We start from the raw sequence: 20063 nt of genomic DNA, 5'->3' as shown, positions 1-20063 counted from the left end.
AGAGAGCACAGTCACTGTGAAATTTGGTTCCGACCACAGTTGCTAATTAGGTGGAGCAAAGCCACAGCACATGCAATTTGATCTTCCATTGTTAAAGGAATTTTATTTAAAAAAAAGTACAATTTTCATGCTAGAAAGCATATTTAATGCGGGAATATAACTGATTTGATTTGCTGCAATGGCCCCTTTAAATACGAGATAAATGTAGCAAATTTTGACGCTCTCGCCACCGGAGCTGACGGCAGACAGCGTTGTCGCCAGGGTGGCAAGAGCAACCTTTGACGCTCTCACTGCCTTTGGTGTGAAAGCAGAGTTGTTATTTTTATTACCCATGAAATTTTAAATGAACTTTTTTTGAGAGAGGTTGGAAAAATCATGAAGCAACTCAAAATTACTAAAAGTAATAATAAAATAATAAAAGCACTATTATTATTATTATTATTATTATTATTATTATTATTATTATTATTATTATTATTATTATTATTATTATTATTGTTGTTGTTGTTGTTGTTTTATTAGGCGTCACGGTGGTGCAGTGGGTAGCACAATTGCCTCACAGCAAGAAGGTTGTTGGTTCGAGCCCAGGCTGGGTCAGTTGGCATTTCTGTGTGGAGTTTGCATGTTCTCCCCATGTACAAGTGGGTTTCCTCCGGGTGCACAAATTTTGCCCACAAGTCTAAAGACTTGCGCTATAGGTGAATTGGGTAGGCTAAATTGTCCGTAGTGTATGAGTGTCCAATTTAATTCAATTCAATTCATCTTTATTTGTATAGCGCTTTTAGCAGTTTCACATAGAAGATCATAGTGAATGAGAGTGTGTGTGTTTCACAGTGATGGGTTGCATCTGGAGGGGCATCCGTTGCATCAAACATATGCTGGAAAATGAATGAATGAATGTTGTTTTATTATTATTATTCAAATGGCCAAATTCTGAATTTTAAGAAATAAGCTGGATATTTTGTTATTTGCATATTAATGACAATAGACTACAGTTTAACAAATTATTATTATGGTTTATTTTAGTTGTTCTTATGATTGATGGCCTAAACACTTTATATTGTAGTACTGTAAACACTGACATTTCATATTTCTTCATTCAAATTTTTACAATCTTTTCTACAAACTGTAATAGAAAACGTAGTTTAAATAAATATTTGTAAATAAATACTCAAGTACTAATATATGGTAAGCTATTTGACAATTGTAGGAACTATTGTAGGAACAGCATCCACATTATTATCCGACAAGCTTCCAAGCACAAGCACTAATTAGTAGATAAAAGGCCACTAAAATGCAGTATTTAAGCCTCATAATTAAATACAAAATGACGGTAATAACTGAAAAAGAACAACCCTTTCCATCAGGCTGGCTACGTGCCTGTACTACTACTATCCTACGAAGTTATAAGTCTCTACGACTGACTGTTTGGTCTGACGCTAATGTCTGCGTCTATGTTTGTGCACACTTTCAAATGGCATATACTGCACTTAAAAAAAACCTGTGTTTGACTGTGTGTGTGTGTGTGTGTGTGTGTGTGTGTGTGTGTGTGTGTGTGTGTGCGTGTGAGTGCGTGTGAGTGCGTGTGAGTGCATTCTGTATGTAAACTTTAAGCTTTGGTTTGCAGACATACGATTTTGAAGTCAAATAAAAGTCATTTTTTTAAGTTTAACACAAAACTAGTGCCTAGTAGAAAACATTTTACTCATTCATGTGTTTATTTTAGCTAAAAAAGTGTGTGCTTGATTTCAAATGTGCCACAGGGCTTTGAGGGTTTGACAGTTTTGCTTAACATACAATTTTTTTTTTCATCTAGGCCCATCATAGCACCTCAAAAGGACACAAACAACAAGAGATTTAATTAACTACACATAAATTATCTTCAACCTGCTTTCTTAAAATAACATTTGTTTGCTACCAGCAGAGTAGCACTGTACACGCCGTTTCCAATGCGAATCCCACGGCACTGGATTTTTGCTGTATAATAGGTTTTTTATTTAAATACAAGATCAGAAGAAAGAGACCACTGCTGAGGCGGTTTATTGGGCGCTTTGCTTGGCCTTTGGCGATTTTTTTTATCAGCTAAACAGAGTCTAGTGATCCAGTCTAGTTTATGAAACAACTAGGAAACACACTCTTAGCATTCAAATACATTGATAGGCATCTGCAGTCAAAAGCCAAGCAATGACACAAGTATGCTGTATGATATACACTATGTACAGTATGGCAAGCCATTTTGACATTTAATCTATAACCCATACTAGTACTTCTTTTTTAGACACTAGTATCTTTTCCATTAAGTACTAGTACTTATTCTTTAGATACTAGTGCCTATTCTTAAGATACTAGTGCTTCCTAAACAATATACTTGTGCTTACTCATTAGACACTAGTTCTTTTTATTAGATACTAGTACCTATCAAATACTAGTACTAATTTATTAGATACTAGTGCTTATTCATTAGATACTAGTACTAATTAAATATATACTAGTTCTTATTTATTAGATACTAGTACTTAATTTAATAGTGACTAGCAACTATTCTGTTGTTACTAGAAACAAATTTAAATTTCTATTGATTTCTATGGGATCTGTCATTGAGATTTCAACTGTTCAGTTTTGACTTCTATGTATTCCAGCTGGGACCAGTACATATTTTTATGTACTAGTAGTTAACCATTAAATATTAGTACTTATTAATTAGATACTAGTACTTAATTATTAGTATAGTATAGTACTAGTATAGTACTAGTATATTTTTAATAATCACTAGTATCTAAAGAATAGGCACTAGTATATAATGAATAAACTCTAGTATCTAATGAATAAGTACTAGTACTTAATGGAAAAGATACTAGTATCTAAACTAAAAAAAAAACATGAAAATGGCTTGCATTACACTATGTGCAGTGTGATTTTTATCAAAACATTTTTAAACCTTCTAATAGGCTAATTTGGTTCTCAAAAATTTTTTTTTTCAATTTTCCTTGTTAAATTGATTTTATATTTTTGTGATAAGCTTATTTATGACAGAACAAAACTTATTTGTAACAAAGTCATTAGTATCGCTTTTCATCATTTGAATGCATCCTTGCTGAATAAAATCACCCATTAAAAACATATCTTTCTTTCTGAAAAAACTTTTAACATGTTCAAGTCTAACTCTTTATTTTCATTGGGGCTTCAAAGTCTGATTTCTCAATAAAAATCTAAAATTTAAAAGCATTTAAATATTTTAGGCAACAAATTGACAGTTAATTATTAAGATTAAGTTAACAACTTATTATTACCATTATCAAACTAATAAAATAATAAAATTAAGAATGTTTTATATAATATATATTCTAATTTGCGGGGCGGCAGAGTGGTGCAGTGGGTAGCACTGTCGCCTTACAGCAAGAAAGTCGCTGGTTTGAGCCTTGGCTGGGTATGTTGTCATTTCTGTATGGAGTTTGCATGTTCTCCCCGTGTTCACGTGGGCTTCCTCAGAGTGCTCGGGTTTCCCCCACAAGTCCAAAGACATGCGCTATAGGTGAATTGGGTAGGCTAAATTGTCTGTAGCGTATGTGTGTGAATGAGAGTGTATGGGTGTTTCCCAGTAAAGGGCATCCGCTGTGCAAAACATATGCTGGATAAGTTGGTGGTTCTTTTCGCTGTGGCGACCTTTAAATAATAAAGGGACTAAGCCAAAAAGAAAATGAATGAATGAATATTCTAATTAACTTAATAATTATAGATATTACATGTAATATATGTTACAGATATAAATTTAAGTTCTAAATGTAAGATTTTTTCATTTAAAAAAGGGATTTAATATGTCGTGGAACAATAATGCACACGTTCCCATTAGCGCTCTCATCTTTTTAGATCCCCTCTACCAAACTATATATATCTTTGTGGCATCACCACACACTGACTGAAGCCGTGTTTTTCTTTCTCTCTGGTTCTTGACAGCTTCTGTGAATCTTTCTGTTGGAGGCATGTAATTAGTGAGTTCACACGAGTCCTGGCGTATGCCGAGCAGAAACGGCTGTGACAGTATGTTAACTTGTAAGAGGCACAGAGGCTCCTGTGCCTGCCGTTTCGTGTGAATGTGGTGCTGGGAACGACTTTCTCTCTCATGTGGGGGTGAAGCCAGCAGATGCTACTATTAGTCACAGTATCAACTTCAGCAACACGAGTAAATAAAAATGCTCTTTAAACACTTAAACTGCCAGGGATTGTTGCATACTTAAACCGCCTGCAGGTTAAATTTATCTGTGCACGTGACTACTGTTAGGATACAGCTAAAAACATACAGTATTACAAGATCACCTGTCAAATAATGTCTAGAGTCATGAAATTATTATATTTAATCATCAGCTATGACACAGCACTCACTCATTTTGTGTCTATAATACTTATTTTGCTTCAATAAACCGCCTTCTGTTATCCAATGTACCTAAACTGATTACTGCTCTTAAAGTTGGTAAAAAGGAATCGTCTACAGTAGCAACATGGCATCCTAAAACATAATCGAAACAAAATTGGGAGCGCTAAAGCAAAGTTATTACATGGGTAATTTGACCGACCTGTAAACAAGCACTTACTGTATACCTGTAGGTGTCCAACGTTTTCCACACGTGTCTACTGGTTTCATATAATGGGTTTCCTATCTGATTTAGGAAACCTCCAATCAAAAGAATTCAATCAAATCACTTCAAATAATATGCCTGTAAATTATCCACATACAGTGCACAGCATGAGTACAGACTTTTGAAAATGAACTTTACAGAAGTTATTCATTAAAAATGTTCATTAAATAAGACTGTGGTCACATAAGATCATTAAGAATAGAAAGATTTAAATTCAAATGTTGAACAAAAAATATTGAAAAACATTACAAACTACAAAATTGTAAGTAAATTTAATATTTTTTATGGTTTTCTTTTCCTCTTTGACAATTTAATTTCATACTTTTCATAACATTCATTGGGTGGACTAATTTTAGCACAGTGATCTTTAGTGACAGTGACTAATGTAATATATATTGTATACACAAATATCTTATCGTATAGCACCCTATAGAACAGAGGTGCCCAAACTTTTTCTTATAAAGGGCCAAAAACCAAACTTAATTGAGGGCTGTGGGCTGAAGCTAAATATATCAAACTGTATTACATTCAATTTGCCATGGGTAATTTATTTGCTAATATTTCAAAATAACTAGAAAACGTTGCTTTAAAACATATTAATTAATTATGCAGTATTTTTTTTTTGACGTTTTATAACTTATTGTAGTAAAAACATAAACAATCTCATTTATAACACAATGGAGTTCAGTGCTGAATATACTAGTCAAGCTGCTCCTGCCTTTGGCTTGATTTGCTCACCGATGTCTTGTGCATTGTCCTCTGTCTGTCAACTGACAGCATTTATATTTTAAAAGTCTGATTCATTTGGAACATCATTTAATTTTAAATGACGATCTCTGTCAAAGGCATTCGCTCTTTTCAGACGGGATGGTGGGCCAAACTAAAGGTTTCTATGGGCCAACTTTGGCCCACAGGCCCTACTTTGGGCATATAGCATCTGCTATAAAATGTATTCATATAAAAAAGTAATTTCTGTAAAGAGGTGTACTGTACTAGTTCATGCTGGACACTGGATATAGTGAGAGATACATTTGTCCCTGTGCTTTATTTTTAATTGTCATGAAAATAATGCTATGCTTCTTATTTTAACATGACATTAGAATCACAAGCAAACCAGTGGCCAAACTCTTGAGTTAACTGTGTTTTGTTCCTCTATATGATTTTCTTTGCATTTCCTACAGTACAAAGATATTTGCAATGTTACTTCTAAAAGACTTGGGTTTTTTGATGTTATATTTATCATGGAAGAGTAACTTGTTAATTCTTATGAGTTTTCTTTTTATATTTGATGGATGAACTACCAAGAGAACAATGGCACTGCATTTTAATTATTATTATTTGACTTATTTGTTGCACTTTACTCTATCCATTTTACAGTTTAACGAAAGATACTCCTTCAAATATTATATATATATATAAAATGATGACAGTAAATAATATTTGACTAGATATTTTTTAAGACACTTCTATACAACTTAAAGTGACATTTAAAGGCTTAACTAGGTTAATTAGTTTAACTAGGCAGGTTAGGGTAATTAGGCAAGTTATTGTATAATGATGGTTTGTTCTGTAGACTATTGAAAAAATAAATAGCTTAAAGGGGCTAATAATATTGACCTTAAAATAGTTTTTAAAATTAAAAACTGCTTTTATTCTAGCCGAAATAAAACAAATAAGACTTTATTAGAATTACTAATACTTTTATTTTTTTATCTTTCCATTTTCTTTTTTTATCTTTGATGAACTGTAAGGAAAACAATGGCATCTCGTTTTTAAAAATATGTGACTTATTTAGTTTTACAGTTTAATGAACGTTACTCCCATATCTCACCCTTAATTCATCTAGTTTAATCTAAACTATTTTTAACAACATACAAAATCTAACAAACAGATCTAAACTATTTTTAACAACATACAAATAACAATATTTTTAACAACATACAAATAACAATATATAACAATTTTTGCAAAAGCCAATGCCAGAGACACGTGAATATTTTATTGAAAATCCATCCCATTCACTGTAAAAAATTGACAACAAATCATTTTTATGTTGCTTGTTAACTTATTTACATTTTTCATTAAAATAACTTATTTTAACTTATTTTTCTTATTTTATTTTAAGTTAATCAGGTTTTAACTAAATATTTTGAGGTATACAAAGTTTAACCCAATACTTTTTAGTCATTTTGATTGATGTAAGTTCAGACAACTAGAAAAGTTTATTTGATTCAAGTGAAAAAAATGTAAGGCAACAAGAACTTTTTACACTGTACATCTGAATAAAAGCCGTGGGTAGAGATTTTCCCTGTGGCTGGTCTAGTGTCAAACACACCCTCTGCACCTGGGAGTCAAACCCTTAATAAAGCCTATGTGAGAACTAAAAATCAAAGCCTGAGTGGAGAGAAAGTCGGTTTTCCCATAACCCTTCATGCCTTTGGTGGTCAACGCTCCTGTGGTCTCAACAAAAAGAAGAGCTCACCACAACTAATTTAAAAGATGTGAAACTGCTCCACATTCCCTACCTTTGAGATCTGGGAACATATTCCTCTGGGAGAACCCAAAATGGGTGTATCCATGGTGGCAAAGTCGTCCAGCGGGCGCACCGTCACCCTGTCTGCGGGTGTATGAGGCCTGCGTGGGGACAGGGATTTCGAGGGGTGTCCTGGTGGAGGCATGTCACATGGCGATGGGGGCACGGATATGGATCGTGGCATTTCCAGAGTGACCCTGAAGGCGGAGGTGTCCATGTAATCGGGCCCGGTGTAGATGGGTGCTGTCGGGCTTCCGTGGCGGAACTGTTGGCGCTGTTGCCACTCGTACAGCTGCCACACCATGCCCTCTTTAGTGGCCATGCGCTCATCGGTGGACATGCGGAAGTGACTGAGACGGTCGTGGGCGTACTTGTAGTCACTGGGCAGGTTGCGCGACACTGGAGGAGAACTGCCTCCGGAGTGGTGGCACGTGGTCTTTGGCAACGACTGGTACGTGTCCATCATGACGGACTTGGGCTGGAGAGGAGGCGTCCGTCTGGGTAGAGTGTACTCAGCAGTGGGATGGCTGGAATGTCAAGGTTCTTACTGTTAATACATATACAGTTCTCATTGTCAATTACATATTATTTTTAGGAAAAATATACATACATTTTTATCCATTTAATTTTATAATATACTACTTTATCATACAATTGTCTACTTATTTAATTATATAAACTTAAAAAATAACATTTTATTTATTAGAAGTAGTATACTAATGAAATAACAATTACATATTTTAGTATAACATTAATAATAATAATAATAATAATAATAATAATAATAATAATAATAATAATAATAATAAATAACAACAATAAATAATAATAAATTAATCAAATTAATAATAAAACCGGGGGAAACCGGAGCACCTGGAGAAAACCCATGCGAACGCAAGGAGAACATGTATATAATATAATTTAATATAATATAATATAATATAATATAATATAATATAATATAATATAATATAATATAATATAATATAATATAATATAATATAATATAATATATTAATTGTATATTTATTTTATGATATAAACTTTAAAAAAATAACACATTATTTATTACTAGTAGTAGTATACTATTAAAATAACAATTACATATTTTAGTATAAAGTTAATAATATAATAAATAATAATATATATAAATATAATAAACTTGTCCAATAAATCTAACTACAATATATAATATGTATAGTATGTTTATTTTTAAAAATTTATGTAAAATTAACAAGTTATTTATTACTAGTAGTAGTAGTAATAGTAATATAGTAATAAAATTAAATAATTGCATATTTTTGCATAACATCAATATAACTTGCATCCAATAAATCTAACTAAAATATATAATATAATATAATATAATATACTATAATATAATATAATGTTTATTTTATTTTATTACGTCAACTTTAAAAATAACATTTTATTTATTATTAGTAGTAATATAATTGCATAGCATATTTTAGTATAATATTAATAATATAACATATCTAATAAATCTAACTATAATATAATATAATATAATATAATATAATATAATATAATATAATATAATATAATATTATATTATATATATTAAATTATACTATATTACTAAAATAAGAGGACAGCTTGTATTACAAGTGCAATAATGTAAATGCACTTTCTAATAATTTCACTCTGTTTTAGGAAGTCAAAATATTTTCAGTAGTACAAACTAGGCATGGGACGATAACCGGTTTCAATACTGCTAAAATGTTCTGTCATACCATTCCCAAGCTATATGTATGTTTTTTTGTGTATTATTTATGTGTTGTAAAGAAATCTGTATTTTTGAAACTAATGAAAAGAGCAGAAGTCAATGATTTATTTTAACTATTTAGCCTGACATGTTTACTGTTCCAAAATATTATAAATGTTTCCTAAAATAAAATATAGTGTATTCAATGGGAAAAAAAGTTGTTTTTTTTTTACCCAGACATTTAAAAAGAACTTATTTTAGAGCAGTAATCACAATATTGTAATACCGTGAAACTGAGATATCTTTATCCAAGGTTATCATACCGTCAGAAACTTATACCAGCCAGAAACTTATACCCGAAACATTGCCTTTAATAACCAGTGTGTTTATACCACCACTAGAGGGAGCTCTTCCATAACCAGAAATGTGTTAACTAAATCCTACTATGGCTTGAGTTTTCAAAGTTACATTACCTAATAATAATAGTATTAGACATAAACCTCTGTGTATTCATAGCATTTTTTACTCAACCACAGCATATTTAAATATGTGTACATTATCCAAAACAACTGACCTTTTGGGATCTCCTTTCTGTACTTTCACCCAGTGCTCCACCTGAGCAAGTGCAGTTTTTCTCTGTACCTTTTTCTCAGTGTCTGTACGTGGGACGAGACCCCTCTTATAGACCACATTGCCGTTCTGATCAGGAGGAATGCCTGAAGAGGGCAGTCCGTTCCTTTGAGTGGGCACCGTGGACGGAGGCCGTGAATGAGCACCTGATTGGGAAAGCGCCTCCATCTCCATATCTCCAGGGGACATAAGTTTAACAGGATCCTCAGGTATATCCTTGCTGTAAACGTAACACTCATCTCCATCTCGCTGCGGCCTCAGCTCCGCCACCTCTATATGTGTTTGCTGGATGCTCTCGGACTGGGACGAGCCTTTGATGCAGCTGAAATGGTTGGTTTGTGGGACAGCATGCTGCTCAGGTTTGGAGCTTCTTTCAGCTTCTCTGTGGAGAGAAAAAGAGTTATTTAAAAGGCAGAACACAAAAAGTTCATATTTGACCTTCACTGTTAAAAAAAAATAAATAAACGTTCTAAAAAACCATTTAGCGAACAGTTCTTAAATGAACCATTTTTCCTAGAATAAAAAGCATTTCAATGACCTGAAGAACCTTATCCACTATAAAGATTTTTAATGCAATGAAAAGATTTCATGTAAACATCAATGACAATAAAGCATTTTTTAAGTGTTTCTCGTGGTACAAAGAAGCAAATATGACAGAAATGAGTTTAGACTGCATTAATTTTGAGTCTACAGTCTCAATGTACAATTATCTGACCTTGTACTGATGGCCTACCTAATGAAAGCTATTTCCGTTCTAACCGCAACAAGACAAAGCATGAATGACTTTTTTTTTCTGCATAAGAAAGCACAATACATACATAATGAAAGAGTACAATTTACTCTGATTAAATCAGACCTTTAAACCATACTGAATTCTTTAATATGAATAGTAAGCTAGTTTTTCTATTGTATTATATTTTCAAATGCCATTTATTCCTGTGATGGAAAAGTCTTACATAGCAATACTTAAGGAATTCATTAATTTAAAATGACTGGGGGGGGGGGGGGGTTATAGGGAGTGTGTCTATTTAAAATATGATAAACACATTTCACTCATAGATAGATATACCAAGGCAAAAATGCATATGAAATAAACATTTTTTTCTTTTTTTGAAGAGTATTCAAGGACAGAAACTGAAGAATTAAATGTAAAATAACACTGAGGTCTTCACTATGGACCCTTTTATGACGTGTTTAACGGTCATCATAATATCAAATCTTTAAAAGTTTATAATTTTTTGATTTTTAAAAAACTTATGAGCATTTATATGCATTTATGAATGTATTATATCATCTTTGCGTCAAACTACTAAAAAACGAATTACCGCTTATGCGGGGTGTTTCTAAAGCAGGGTCTATGGGGCTGAGAGTAAATTTGATGTTATTCTCTCCTCTGGCTGTCGTCGTCAGTCTTACACTATTTTTTTCCTTTTTCTGAAAGTCTTGATGACACCAGCATGAAGTTTTTCTTTTATTCTTTCAGCAAATAGGATTGTAAACAAATATTTTGTTGTACTGCTCCCTAAGTTTACCCGATCATGACACCTTCCGCTACTGAGAATCCAGGAAATGTGAAATATGTCTATTGAGTAAATGCAATCAACATTTGTTAAAGCAACCAATATTATTATTTATTGCGACTGAATGTTGTACTTGATTTAAATGTTTACACAGAAACAGGGCTTAACAACACATGTTAGAAACAATTGTTGACTATTTTATAGTTAAACTATTCTCATATTTCAAACTGTGATATTTGATTAACTATGATCCACACTTGACATCACATTCTGTGATGTGACTATTGCAGATGCACACATTGCAGTGTCAATGCTGAAATAACATATTGTGCTGCCCTAATAAATATGTAAAAATAAATAAATAAATAAATAAATAAACTTTTTAGTATAGCTCTATATTACTGCTGGGCAAAAAATTATTATGATTAAAAATATTCAAATTAAAAGTTTGTTTTGGGATAATATGTGTGTGTGTGTCATGTATATTTATTATGTATATATATAAATACACACATGCATATTTATAGTATATATAAATACACACATGCATATATTTATATTTATATATATATATATATATATATATATATATATATATATATATATATTAGCCCCCTTTGTTTTTTGTTTTCTTTTTTTAATTATTTCCCAAATGACGTTTAACAGAGCAAGGAAATTTTCACAGTTTGTCCTATAATATTTTTTCTTCTGGAGAAAGTCTTATTTGTTTTATTTCGGCTAGAATAAAAGCAGTTTTACATTTTTTATGAACCATTTTAAGGTCAAAATTATTAGCCCCTTTAAGCAATTTTTTTTCTGATGGCTAATAAGGCAGGCAGGCAGACAGACCGACAGACAGACAAACAGACAGACAGACAGACAGATAGATAGACGAACATACAGATAGACAGATGGGTAGAAGGATAGATACATGGATAGACAGACGGATGGACGGACAGATAGATAGTAGAAAGAGATAGATGGATAGAAGGATAAACAGACGGACGGACGGAGGAACAGACAGACAGACAGAGAGATAGATAGATAAATAGACAGATAGCCATATAGATAGATATATATAGACAGACAGACATGTATAGACAGACAGACAGACAGACAGACAGACCCAGCACTTCTAAATGCAACCAGCAAGAGCATTTAAACATTATTGCTTTTAACATTCAATATATTAAACATTCGTGTTACATTTACACACACACCTGCCAGTATTAGACTTTTAGTTTTTTTAATCTCTGTTCATTGTTTTCCCTCTATTTGTGTTTTAATGTAATTTGTGTAATAATAAAAAAGAAAAAAAAACATTTACAAAAATCAAAATACTTCAGCACTATGAAACCAATCCTCACTGCTACAGTCATCGCTTGCAGTATCATAAATGTTTCACTAGATGGCGCGGTTTCGTTACTGTCAAAATTCCCCACAAATAAACCTACCAACAACCTAGAAGGTCAATATTCATGCCATCACACTAACAGCAACATTTCATCCCTCGCCATGATCGCACAGGTGGTTTAGTATCAGAAACGCATCCAACAACTCGCATTTTTGTATAAAAACCAGAGTCCAACAATTACAGCCGCTACTACACTAGTCCAACCGACCATAAATGACATTATAAACCACCTTCATGGCTATTAACCACCTACTCTCCATTTTATGTCTACCATAAAAGCCCAGCTATAAGAAAACCCCCTAGGGACAAACCCTCACTCCGCAGTCATGGAAGTGCAGAGCAATGGGCGCAAGCAGACGAACATCACGGCCCAGTCTGAGTGCTGTTTTCTGGGCTGCTGGCCCACAGTTGCTGGCTGCAGTGCCGCAGTGATCCTCCTCCTCAGAGCTGCAGTGTCAAAGTCTACACAACTATGGCACTGTGCCTCTGCGCCAGCACCACAGCAGCAGGTGACTGACTGTGAGATCTGTGAGCTTTAAACAATGGAAGACAGAATACATCTACAGCTTATGAATGCAGTGAGCGATTACAGTGAAAAAAACATTTAAATGCTTTATTTTTGGATTCAAAAGCCATATCTTAAAAGCATTCAAATACTTTCAGGGACAGCAAATCGTCCCTAATATGACTTTAAAAAGTAGCACTTTCAAATGCACACGCAAGTCAGCACAAAGAGTAAAGTTGCAGCCACAAGAGTGTCCAAAATTACTTTAGACCCCACAGTACTGCAAACCACGCAACTTTGAAAATTGTGCGTGCTCCGAATTCAGTCTAGAGGTCAATATGTGCACATTAGAATATCTTTTCATTCATCTTCCTTCAGCTTAGTCTTTTATATATGAGGGGTCGGCAAAGAGGAATGAACTGACAACTATTCCAGCATATGTTTTAAGCAGCAGATACCCTTCCAACATCCATACACTCTCACATTCACACTCATAAACTACGGCCAATTTAGTTTATCCAATTGACTTATAGTGCATGTCTTTGGACTGTGGGGGAAACCGGGGCACCAGTGAGAAATCCTCATGAAATTGGGGAGAACATGCAAACTCCACAGAGAAACGCCAACTGGTCCAGCCAGGGACTTTCTTGCTCTGCTAACCACAGAGCCACCATGCCACTTAATTAATTTCTTTGTTCTATGTGAATTTAGAAGTCAGAGCTCATCAAGTTTCAACTTTGGTCCACAGTAAATGTTTTTGTTTCGAATTCTTAAATCAGAAATATAATGTAATGCAAAGTCAAGAATGGTTGTAGGTTTAACCCTGATCAATGGCTGTTATGATATCATTGAATAGCCTTAGTGAGAAACTTAACTGCACAAAAACCATTTACATTGTGAATTAAATTCTTCTATGAGAAAAATGTCAATCGTTAAATATAACGGATCAAGCTGAAACAATGTATTAAATGAGAGAATTAGAAATGTACTGTAACAATTTCTCTCAAATTGGTTTTAATCAGGGGAATATGAAAGGAAAAAAAATCAGTGGAAAGATGAGTGAAAGGTGCCATATCATAAAAATCTGAAGACATATGTGAATAAGAGTTGAGTAATGACACAGCAATGAGCCCCAAACACCAATTTCCTCATTCTCATGTAAATCATCAGAGTGTAAAATCTCAGGGGAAAACAAGTCAACCTGTACAAAACACAAACTGTTTCATAGCACACGGGATCATTAATATGCACACCCTAGTTTAAATATGATTGGCCACAACATTTTCTAGTGAGATTAGTTTTTTATTATTATTTTTAAGTTTATCTAAGCTTATATTTAACTTACTATGTGCATGTATGTAGAACTCTTATTTTGAAAACAGGAGAGGCAGAGAGACAAAAGTCCTCCATGCCATGCCCTGTCTTTACAGTACACTGTTCTCTATACATTGCTAAGCAACGTGAACACCCATCATACACCTATAGAAAACAATGTTTAGAATTTTCAAAAGAAGCAGTGCAGTGCTTCAACTTTACAGTTAATAATCACTTTTATATCTTCCACTTGTTCCAAACCTGTTTGAGTTTCCTTTTTTCTGTCGAACATGAAAAAATACATTTTGAATAATGCTGACAACTGGTAAACTCTGAAATCCAGTGTTTATGTGTGTGTGTAAGTGTGTATTTTATTTTATTTATTTCTTCCACCAACTATTGATATCAATGGCTTTATATGTGTTCCTTACATTCTTAAAAATATCTCCTTTTGTGCTCAATAGAAAAAAAAGAAATTCATAAAGGTTTGGAATCACTTGAGGGTGAGTAAATAGTGACTTTTTTTTTCTTTATTAGATGAAGTATTGCTTCAAATGATAAGCTTGACTTGAGTTGATGATAATTTATTAAATGAACAACAGGGAAAAAGAAAAACAAACATTTTGACCATTAGGATGAAAACTTCCTAGTGCAAAAATGTAAATGCATGTTCTGATGATTTTAGAAAAAAGATAAAACTTTGTTATTTTTCTCCACTTGTTCAAATAATAAATTATTGAGTGCAGAGCTTTTTTTTTTAACTGAATTCAAGAAAAATAACATCACTTGAAAAGAAAATACAATAACAAATGTTAGAAAAGAGAGAAGGAGGGAAAAATCTTTACAAAGCCTCAATTATTAAGATTAAGAAAAAAGATTATCATAAGCTTTAATAAATGAATTATTATTATTATTATTATTATTATTATTATTATTATTATTATTAATAATAATAATAATAAGCTTAAGAGACTCAACATTGAATGAAATTTCAGCAAGGAAAGTATTAAATCTAGGTTTTGTCTTTAGGAACTTATTTTTGTGTATAAGTAATTTACATTGTAAAATTGAGAGAGATTGAGAGCATGATCATTACCAGAAAAGTAAAGAAATATATTTTGTATAGACAAATTTAACATACCCGTGAACCGAATGTTGCAACACTTATTTTTTCGTGTTGTGACGCAGTTCCTAGAGAAATGTAATATTAAATGACAAAACAGTAGCAGTGGTTTGTTTTTTCTACTGTGAGCTGAATGAATGTGGTAAAGTAGGCATTTCATTCAAAAAGATCGGGAAATGTGTTTAGGGAGAGTTATTACAACCTAACAGATTCCTCCTTCTCACCATTTCTGTTTGTTGTCAAAACTGACAGTTGGAGTGGCGTGGATAAATATGTTACCCATGCACAATTCCTAAGATATACGTAATCTGAAAATTTAACTGAAAAAAACAGGATGTGCATTTTAAGACTTTAATTAAAGATTAGAAGGGTAAACATTCTTTTCATAATGAAATCCACTGATGATCTGTCACCACAAAACTAGCGATGTGAGATAACAAAATCATATGGTTAATTTTGATTTCATGGGAATTTTAAATCATATTTAAATATTTAAACATTAGGACTATAAACAAAAAATAATGTTATCCCAAAGAAATTTAATATGAGTGTAATTATAGAATAAGAGGGAAAAAAATTATTCATGTATAATGCAGAAAGTAATACAAATTAGGGGCTCGATTTTAGCGATCTAGGCACAAAGTCTAAAGCGCATGATGCAAAAGCATTAAGGAAGTGTCCAAATCCACTTTTGCTTTTTTAAGGACGGAAAAATACAGTTTGTGCCATGGCACATGGTCTAACAGGGTTGTATTTATTCACTTAATGATTTATAGGTGTGTTTTGAGCATAAAGTGCATTAAACCAATCAGAGCCTCATCTCCCAGTCCCTTTAAGAGTCAGTTGCGTTGCACCATGCCGCATTTGCTGTTTACATGGTGGACTTTGTACAGTAAATGAAAAAACTGAACGCTTCACTAGCGAGAAAACAGTTAAACAGACCATCTGCACGAGGAGGAATAATGAGCCTCCTCCATTTGGCCTCTTTACTTTCTCTTTCTCTTTATTTTTACTCTTTACTCCTTTACTTTCATGGATAAGGAAACGGTGTTGTACGCACTCCACTAAAGACATTTATTAGCCTACATTTTTAACTTAGTTTCTTAAGTGCAAAGGTTTGTTTTAAAATACAGTTCTAATTTCCAGGAATCTAATAATTAAACAATAATAACGAAGTGTGGTCAAAAAAACCAAAAGAGTTATATCCAAACATATGTCTTAATAAATATAAATATGCATATAATAAATAATACTGCTAATAATAATAACATTATACAAATTGTCATGAATGAAAAAAATGGCATGGAGGCATGAAGAAGGCATGAAGGTAGTGGTTTTTATACATATGTAGAAAATAATTATTTTTTTAACATTTTAATCCTTTTATTTTTTTTCTTATGTAAAGATATTTGTGTATTGCTGTACATCCTGTGTGTTTTAAGCAATGTGTAAGCATTTACACCCACATAAGCGTATCACTAACGCACTCTGCGCTGGACTTTAGACCTGCTTTCAGACGGTCAATGTAGCAACGCACCTTAACACATCTCTATTTTAGACCAGCACCCCCATGAGTCCACAAAGCAGCACAAATGGATTAGCCATTTAAACAACGTGGTGCAAAACATGACAATTAGAGTTGCGCTGGTCTGAAAATAGCAACCTTATTGCGCCATGTGTATGATAGGGCCCTATATATTTCAAAATAATTAGCAATTTGTAAGATATACATTATGCAAAATCTTCATATCTATCTCTCTTATTTTGTTGGATATGCTGTTGCTGAACTTTTCAGGTAATAACCATGCTCTCTTCCAATGAATGTGCAGACCTACTTTGGTACTTGTCATTTGAAGAAACTTGGTCAAGGCTCTTTACATTTATTAAACTATTCATTTAAATGCCCATAGTTGTAAAGCAGGATAGATTCTGATTGTCTGTCAATGTTTTTAGATCACTCATCAGCTGAAATAATAATAAAAAAATAAACAAAAAGACATTCTGAGGGCAATACCAACAATATTATTTCTCTGTGCTAGTATTCTTTTGTATTCAACATAATCTCTCTTAGACAGAATGGCCTCTCAGATACTGATCTTGTTTCTAGACACCAGCCGTGAGAGAAGATTTGCAGCAGCAGCGGGAGGTGACTGACCTCTTCATGCCATGGCTCTGCATCAGCGCAGCCTGGTTCATGGCCCGGATCCAGCCATTCATGTCCTCTTGTGTGTCGGCGCTGAAGAAGTAAGTCCTCATGCCACAGTGCTCAGCCTGCGAGCCAATCAGAGAATTCTTATTGTAAATGTAGGAGCGCATTCCCGTGTGGCAGGCCTGAGGGAGAGAGACAGAGGAGGGGGGACCATCAGCTGTGATCATGCGTAAAGGCTGCACGTGCAAATTGAGGCCCTGGACTAGTGGGCCCCGGGACTGCTGTGACAACACCGCCATCACTGTAGCAAAGCTCAGGAGTCATGCTGAACTGATCTGTTTATTTTGTCGATCAGAGCAGAGAGAAGGATCTGTAAGAGGATCACAACCCAATGATAACTGCATTATCATTGCTACAAATATTAGCATGCACATCTGTCTAATATTTTGCACTAGTGTAATAAGCATTTGAAACCTTTGTTGAAAAGTAATTGTTATAAAGACTATGCTTCAGAATATGGAAGCTGATTATGCTACAGAGTAAATGTAAAAAATAAACAATAGAAATAACGTTACTTATTTTATAATAACTTTTAATACAGTAGTTTTTTTGTTTCGATATATTTTCAAATGTAATGTATGCCTGACATAGCAGAGCAATAGCAATCACCATTGTCAAATGAGATTTTCGAAATCATTCTGGTTTGCTCATTTGGTACTCAAGAAACATTCTGCACATAATTTCTCTCTTATTTATATACATTTTTAAAGTATAAATAAATGTATTTTGTCCCTTGGTTAAAGGTGCAGTGTGTAAGCTTGACACCCAGTGGTTGAACTAGGTATTTGCACCGCTGGATCAAAACACATTTTCACTTGACTTCTCCTCTGACAAGTCCATGCAAGCGCAGGTTGCCAGATTGACTTGTATGTGCCTGACTATCAAGGCTAAAGGCTGATTTGAAATGTTTTCTAACTAAAAAGCATGCGATAGAACGAATATTTTCCATTCTAACAGGAGTTTTTGTCTAAACCAACACCTGAAAGTTCTATTTTAGAAGCAGCTTCTATTTCTTACAGGTGAACAACAAGATGAACTACGATCACCTCAGGTACATCTCATGTGCTTCATTCAGTGGTAAATGCTCATAATGTGAGTTTGAATGCCATTTTACATGACATTTATTACCATATACTGAAAGCAGGATTAGATGGATCTTGAAAATAAAATAAACTGTTTGAAATTGAACTTTAGAACTGTGACTGTGCAAGCCAACATATCAGTGATTCCGCATGTACACATGTTAAAGAGATTTGATTATCACTGCAAATCTTGTCACATAGCGTGTTGTTAGGACACAAGGTTACAATGTAACCTGCTCACCTAATGTTTACATTTGTAATATTTATATTATTTGCTAATTAATAACCAATCATGTTCAACTCTGAATCTGCGTCTCATTTTGGGGCTGTTACTGTTTACCGGAGGTCGCATTGCGGTCATGGGCACATGCTTTGAGAGCCTTCATGACTACAATACGGTAACCCGGGGTGCTAAAATATAATTGGCTAAACTGTCAGTGGGTGTACGGTGGCTGAGAGAGCTTAACGTGCTGTAATTTAAGAAAACACATGAAATTACAAAAAACACCAGAAAATTAAGAAAAGATCTTTATCCGTTTGACAGCACAATGCATACACATAAAAAATGCGCTACATTTTCCCACAATGCAAACAAATGAATAAAACCTGCTGCATTTTCCCACAATGCAAACAATTTATGCAGACACGCTGCATTTTCTCACAACACTTGCAAAAACATTGGAACACAACGTAAATGTTTCAAGAGGACCCAAAAATGTGACGGATGCCACTGTGCTGTGACTATTGCTCAGTAAAGTTGTAGGAGATCTTTGAAAGGTGAGTTTTTTGTTGGTTTATTTTAACATCCTGATTCCTGTGTCTTTTGTATTTTATTAGCCTAAATAACCATAACCTAAATAGCTGGCTCTGTCACATCTTAGGGTCCTCTTGAAACATTACCATTGAGTTGTGAGAAAATGCAGCGCGTTTCCGTGAATTGTTTGTGTTGTGAGAAAATGCAGTGCGTTTCTTAAAAATGTGTTTGTGTAGTGAGGATTTGCAGCATGTGTGCCGTCAAACAGATGAAAATGTTTTTTCAATTTGTAATTGTATGTGTTTTCTTAAATTACAGCACGTTAAGCTCTCTCGGACACCGTATGGATGGGTTAACGGGACCAAAACAAAAACAGACGTTCCGGCACGTAATGCACATTTTCAAAGCAGAATATCTGACTTCAGCATTGTTTTTCAGATAAACAACTATGTTCAATTAGCATGTTTCTTAAATATCTGGAAACATATCATGGTATTTTGATGCTTTAGAAGAGTCAAAAACTTACATACAGCATCTTTGATTAATGCATCTTTGTTGCATAAAAGTATTTACATTAATAAATTTATTATTTAAAGGAACTGTGTACATTAATATTTCC

General features: G+C 33.6%; 1 protein-coding gene across 18 annotated transcripts in view; it reads right to left on the bottom strand.

Annotated features, from left to right (window-relative positions):
* The window catches only part of plekha7b (pleckstrin homology domain containing, family A member 7b), a 192801-nt gene that overhangs the window by 44988 nt on the left and 127750 nt on the right, over positions 1-20063 (bottom strand). For 17 of the 18 annotated variants that reach the window (XM_056461435.1, XM_056461432.1, XM_056461438.1 and 14 more), the window contains 3 exons: positions 17555-17730; positions 9468-9905; positions 7160-7694 (listed from right to left, as the gene is read on the bottom strand). In XM_056461435.1, the coding sequence (XP_056317410.1) occupies positions 7160-7694; positions 9468-9905; positions 17555-17730 (1149 nt within the window). The remainder of the gene's footprint in view (positions 1-7159; positions 7695-9467; positions 9906-17554; positions 17731-20063) is intronic. The other variant, XM_056461436.1, reaches the window with a different exon arrangement.

This window comes from Danio aesculapii, chromosome 7, assembly GCF_903798145.1.
Source record: "Danio aesculapii chromosome 7, fDanAes4.1, whole genome shotgun sequence".
In the NCBI taxonomy this organism is placed as follows: Eukaryota; Metazoa; Chordata; class Actinopteri; order Cypriniformes; family Danionidae; genus Danio; species Danio aesculapii.
The sequence above is the reverse complement of the archived record's forward strand: the minus strand, read 5'-3'. Positions and strand labels throughout refer to the sequence as shown.